Raw genomic sequence first — 6,460 nt, forward strand, 5'->3', positions numbered from 1 at the left:
GAAGCTGCAGTTTGTTCCTCTTCCCGTAAAGAGCATGTTACACAGTGTGTGTGGGAGACCCAGCTATCTCCCCAGATAGCTTCTGATCTTCCTCACCAGAGACTCCACTGCTGTCAGAGGTACCTCGTACACCAGTAGCTGCCAGAGAATTCGAGGAAGGATGCCATGTTGGTAAATCCAGGCTTTGAACCTGCCAGGTAAGTCCGACTTGTCCACACTGGTGAGTCAGGCCTCAAGCTCCTAGGTGGTTGCCTGAATGGCAGCTGCATCCCTGAGACTATAGTCAGAGACCTTGCCCAGACTCCAAGGAGAAGCGGAACTTGTCCACTACTCTGCACTTGTTCAGTACCAGTGACCTGGATTTAGTTGGCTTAAAGCTCATCCTTACCCAGGTGATGAGCGTGTCTAGACCCTGGAGGATCCATCTGCTTCCCAGGACTGATGTTGTTGTTACTGTGAGGTCGTCCATGAAGGCTCTGATGGGGGGCTTTCGAACACCAGCCTTGGTCAGAGGGCCTCTACACTCTACCATGCCTTAACCAGCATGTTCATGGCAAGGGCAAAAAGGATCACTGGGTTACCACAGGAGTTACTTTGTGATGAAATGTTGTGACCAAATGTTTGCACCGGTTTATTGATGTGAGCGATCTGCTTTACCCATTAGTGGCATTGCATAAATTAATAAAATCTTGAGATATGCAATTATTTATGCAATTATTTCTGAGATTAATTAAACACTGGCTGTATGCCAGTGTTTGAGACCCACTTCATCACAATAACATAGCACAGATCAATAGCAGATCGCTCACATCAATAAACAGGTGCAAAAGGCATGCCTATGTATTTTTCACACCTGTTGTGTACTTTTTCCAACATCACTGGCAACAATGCCCTGCTTTATTAAGACATCATAGATGATCCAAGGAATAACCAGATCTTAATGTGTAATCACTGTATCGCTCTGTGTTTTAGACAGCATATTAATTGGTTATGGGGGTACTGCTTATAAACAGTAAGTGTTAACGAAGTGATTGAAAACAACCTGTTATCAGAGTTGGAGGGGAGGAAGATGAGGGAGGGGAGGAAGAAGAGAGAAACAGGGAGGAGAAAGAGAAGTCAGATGGGAGGAGTGTGTGAATTAGGAGAGTGATAGGATAAGTAGGGAAGGATGAGGGATTGGGAAGGGAGGAGGAGAGAGAAAAGGAGACAAGGGGGATAAAATAGGTAAGGAAAAAGAGATAGGGGGCAGCAATAATGGTGCAGCAGAGTGATAGGATTACACAGAGAGTGAGACAGACAGAGAGAGAGGAAAGGAGGGACAACAGGGAAGAGAGAGATAAATCAGAAAGCTGCTGGACCTCAGCAGCTTCTCCTCTCCTCTCTCTCTGATGATGGAGACCCTGGAAGGAGGTGAACTCTGCTTTCCACAGCTCCTCAACACTTCCTGCAGGAAGCCCATGCATCCTCACTCTGAGGCCATGCTCCTCTACATTCTGCTGTCCTCCATCTCTCTGCTCACTGTGGCTCTCAACCTGCTAGTGTGGCCATCAATATATGTCATCAATACAATTCTTCATGAAACTGGTAGATTTACAGAATGAAATGTGTCATGGACTAAAACATATTGTCACATCTTGGCCTTTGATGAGAAAAAAGAAGATGCTATATAATGCTTTTATATTTTTACAATGCTTGATATGATATCTGCTACATCTGGTGATAAAATACCAATAGTACAAATATTAATTAATATAATTCTTCTGTTTCACTCCAGGCAGCTCCACACCCCCACCAACCTCTTCCTCCTCTCCTTGGCTGTCTCAGACCTCCTTGTGGGCCTCATCCTGATGCCAGCTCAAATCCTCGTAGGGGGCTGCTGGTTTCTTGGTGACCTCATTTGCACTCTGTATCGCATTGTAGACTTTATCGTTACCTCTGCCTCAGTAGGAAACATGGTGCTCATATCAGTTGACCGCTATGTGGCTATTTGTGACCCTCTGCGTTACCCCACCAAAATCACTCAGAGAAGAGTCAAAATCTGTGTTTGTCTGTGTTGGGTCTGTTCTGCTCTATACAACTGTTTCCTTTTAAATAATCACCTGAGACAACCATACAGGTATAATTCCTGCGTTGGAGAGTGTGTAGTTAGCCTTAACTACATTGCAGGAGCTGTTGACCTTTTTATGACCTTTACTGGTCCCATTACTGTCATCATAGTTCTGTATATGAGAGTATTTGTTGTGGCTGTGTCTCAGGCTCGTGCCATGCGATCCCACATTGTGGCTGTCACACTCCAGCGTTCAGTGACTGTAACTGCTAAGAAATCTGAGAGGAAAGCAGCCAGGACTCTTGGTATTGTCATAGTTGTGTTTCTAATATGTCTCTGTCCATATTACTATCCTTCTCTTGCAGGCCAGGACACCTTGATCAGTGCCTCATCTATGGCCATTGAGACGTGGCTGTTCTATTTTAATTCATGTCTAAACCCTGTGATCTATGCCTTATTCTATCCCTGGTTTAGAAAAACTATTAACCTCATTGTTACACTTCAGATACTGCAGCCTGACTCCTGTGAGGCCAACATACTGTAGAGAGAGACTGGGGAGTGATTGAAGTGAGCACCATGAAATGTTTTAGGCAAGCACCCTGTTCCATGCAAGCTGTGAATGAATGTGTGAATGAAGCTGTGAATGAATGTGTATATCAGATTAACATTACAAAATGTACTACGAACATTAAGAGTTCATTTTTTCTTATCTAACAGAATGCCTGTTTCCCGTTAAAGGGAAACATTTGCTGTTTGAATGCTATTGAATAGGACCAATAATCTGGTTCCCTCTACAGGGCCAAACGCAGCTAACCTGGATTCATTCATGTGCCCAGTTTCCACTACAGGGACAATAAGGAAGACACCACCTCATCATTTATCCCAAGTGAAAATAACTATACTTAAGTACACTAAATGAAGTACACTAATAGGCAGTATACTTTGCGTGTGCTAAAATGGAACAACTTTTATTATACTTGAGTATACTTCAAATATACTACCAAGTACAGTAGGTATTTAGGGAAACTCTTGGAAATACAGTCATAAAATTAAAATGCATTTATAAGCACTATCATGCCCTTTGAGTGTACTGTAAGTGTGATAACAATATCTGACAAATATATTTAATTTGCAATAGTTTACCCAGATAATCTTACCTTATACTTAAGTTGACATAATAGTTAACAATACACTTATAATATTAAAATACATTGTCAATTCTTTGATGTACGCTGAGAATGCAACAAATGTATTGACATTCATTGGTGACACTTTACACTGTGGTACGCTAGTTAATGTTTAATTATATAGTTAACTGATCACTGATTAACCACTAATCAATATATTAGCTACTCATTATCTTTTAGTCACTATTAGGAAATATAAATTTCCTCCCAAATTAGCCTCCATCATTTGTAGATGTTCAGTCTTCCTTATCATGCTAAAAGGATGAAAACAGAATTGAATTTTCCAGGGATAATGATAGTACCAGAATTTAACTGTCAGTCTAATAAAAACATATATCACAAATGTTTACAAAACGTATACTAAGCCGTATGGTTTGTTTAATAAATATGTAATTATTCTTGCCTTGTTTTGTTTATTGTGTAGATGGACTTAGACCGGATGGACTGGATTTAGAATATGTTTGATGATTGATAAAGTATGATGATTTTCCACTTTCCACTACCTGGGGGTTGCACAAAGAGAAGTCGTAGTAGTAAGATAACAGTAATAGCCATGTCTTAGTCAAGAGTTAATAGTATAAGAGATCTAGTACTAATCTCCACTTTACTTGAAGGTGCACAGAGAGTAGTATATAATGCTCAAGTAATAATAAGTATGGATTAATTAATATTCAAAACATAAAGACAACTCTTGAGCATAAGGAAGACTGAACATCTGCATATGATGGAGGATGTTTGAAGACGAGCAGGTCAGCTGCAGGACTGTCTTCCCAGAGAGGCCACACATTGAAGGAGCAAATGTAGCAACACAATTAGTGTAACTAGCAGAACTAACATATAACTACTTGTATGTTCCCATGTCTTGACCACTCATTGTTACGGTGCCTGCCTCAGGCCCCTCCACTTCAGCTTCAGCCCCAGTCTAACCTGTCCACGGCAGTTCCATCAGTCAGCATGAACATGCACTGAAGGTGCTCATGGACAATGTTAAAGACCTGTCTGAAAGCCTCTAGTCCAGCCCCTAGCCCGTCTCTTCCACCCCAAGAACCCTTTGTTTCTGCTCCCGAACATTACGACGGAGATCCAGGCTCCTGTCGTGCGTTCTTGGTCCAATGTTCACTAGTGTTTGAACAGCAGTCCCACCCCTACGCCTCCGGCCAAGCCCGCATTGCCTAGCTGCTTGGGTCCCTGAGGGGGGCTGGTATCTCCTGGGTGTCGGCTGTTTGGGAAAAGCAGTCCACCGTTCACCTTATGACCTCTTCATTCAGGAGATGAAGAAAGTTTTCGACCATCCAGTCCGGCAAGGACACTGCCAAGTAGAGCCCTGCATTCTGGCCCGAGCCCGACGGGGCCCGACGCTACTGACAGATTCGGGCCGGGCTTTGGGCCGATTTTCACATCACTAGCTCGGGCTCAGGTCGGCCCGGGCCTGTGTTTTTTTTTTTGGTTTGGGACTTGAAATCAATAGGCATATCAATCAAAGAAACTACTAATTTAAGAAAATAAATACAAATTGATAAAACAAAGTTAAAATAGAAAAACGTTTTAGCCTATCACATACACACACAGTCTGCCTGGCGTACACACACACGCCCTCTCATCGCTTCCAAGCAAGCACTGGCCTCAAGGACAAATGTTACTGTTCTTGGAATGTTCTTGAGAAAATGGACTTTAGCCATGTTCTTTGGTGAAGCTTTTGATCATCCTACACAGCTTGCGTTCCGTTTGTGTATCCAAGCTGCTGTTGCGTGTATCTGGGTTTTTACATATGGGTAAGTGAACACAGTTATCTAGTTTTGCTTATTGTTATATAAACAACTCACGTTGTACTGTGAGCAACATTAATGTACCACAGAGGAGTTACTTTTTGAGTGTAGGCATACTGTCGCCAAATAGAAGCTTCTCAGCGGATATTCGTGGATAACCTCATGTCCAACATTTATTTAAGCAACACTGGTTCATGTATCCTCTATTTTGTTAACTGACATGGTGATAAATGACTACAATAAGCAAACTATTGCCATTTATATACATTTATATGGCTAAAATACGGAACAAACGGATGCGTAGTCCGTCAAAAATAGAAGTGTTGCGTATCTCCAGAGTTGCGGCTCCGATCCGGCTTTGTGTTACTCTGCGCTCGGCCAGAACTGACACATTTAACACTGATAATGCTTTGGAAGGGTTTTGTATGGTGTTTGGTATGGTGCTGATTTAATAGGCTATTTGAAATTGATCAAACACTTTAGGTTTATGTAAAAAAAAAAAAATTGGGCTCGGGTCGGGCTCGGGCTGAAAATTTTCTATGAACGTTACGCATGTTCTCAACAACATCACTGTTGTGATGCGTAAGATTAACGTTAATTAGGTAGTGTTTGCTAGCTTGATATGCTATGTAGCCAGCTTGCTATCGTAGCAAATGTAAACTTACCCGTATAATCTAAAATGTAATTTTCCAAGAACAGTCATATCATTTGTTATTCTTTGCACATTCACTGTGTGCAAATTCCTCTATGAACCGACTAATGTCGCCGCTGGAGAGAGCTGGGAGATCATTAACACAAGTTGTAAAATGCCTTAGGACTGGCCTGAACAGGATGTTACCTGGTTATGACATCACTTCCTGTTAACATATTGCAACGTGAAAAGGCTCACCTTGTATTTGGCCTACTCCATAACTACAGGGAACAAGAGGGGAAGAAGCAAACACACTTTGTACTTACTCCAAACTACAGGGAACAAGCATCGATAACACTTCTTTTGTCCCCCATAATTATGTTACTGTACACTGTAATTATATTTTAAGTATGCAGTAATTACGAAAATAGTTACGCCATAACTACATTATAAATCTCTCATAATTACACAATTGTTACCCCTTAATTCTTGGACTTCTTGTTTTGTTACCATGTAACTACAGCATTGTTATTTTCTTAGTACCCCATAATTACAAAATACTTACACCATAATTAGTGGGCTGTAAATACAGCGTTACCATCCTTCCTTCCATTTGCTGCGACAGTCGGAGGCAGCCAGCACAGTCAGAACAGGAGGAGGACGACAACTTTCGGCATTTTTCCCACAGGCACAAAAAAACACAAAAAAAAAATTATAAGTTTAAAGATTACTTCTTCCTTTGGTTTGAGGTAATCTTGGGTTCATGCTGATTGAGTTTAATGCATTCTTCCTTAGATATCTCGGGTGCTACTCCAGAACGATGTTACTC

General features: G+C 41.6%; 1 protein-coding gene across 1 annotated transcript; it reads left to right on the plus strand.

Moving 5' to 3' along the window:
* Positions 1–1,391: 1,391 nt before the first annotated feature.
* On the plus strand, positions 1,392–2,591 carry LOC139651099 (trace amine-associated receptor 13c-like). Its single transcript, XM_071527943.1, has 2 exons — positions 1,392–1,559; positions 1,770–2,591. The coding sequence occupies exons 1-2, from the start codon at positions 1,392–1,394 to the stop codon at positions 2,589–2,591; spliced, it is 990 nt and encodes a 329-aa protein (XP_071384044.1).
* The last annotated feature ends 3,869 nt before the right edge of the window (positions 2,592–6,460 follow it).

This window comes from Centroberyx affinis, unplaced genomic scaffold, assembly GCF_046629955.1.
Source record: "Centroberyx affinis isolate AG114_WGS23_722 - 3 ecotype Tasmania unplaced genomic scaffold, CSIRO-AGI_Caff_v1 ptg001593l_1, whole genome shotgun sequence".
Lineage (NCBI taxonomy): Eukaryota > Metazoa > Chordata > Actinopteri > Beryciformes > Berycidae > Centroberyx > Centroberyx affinis.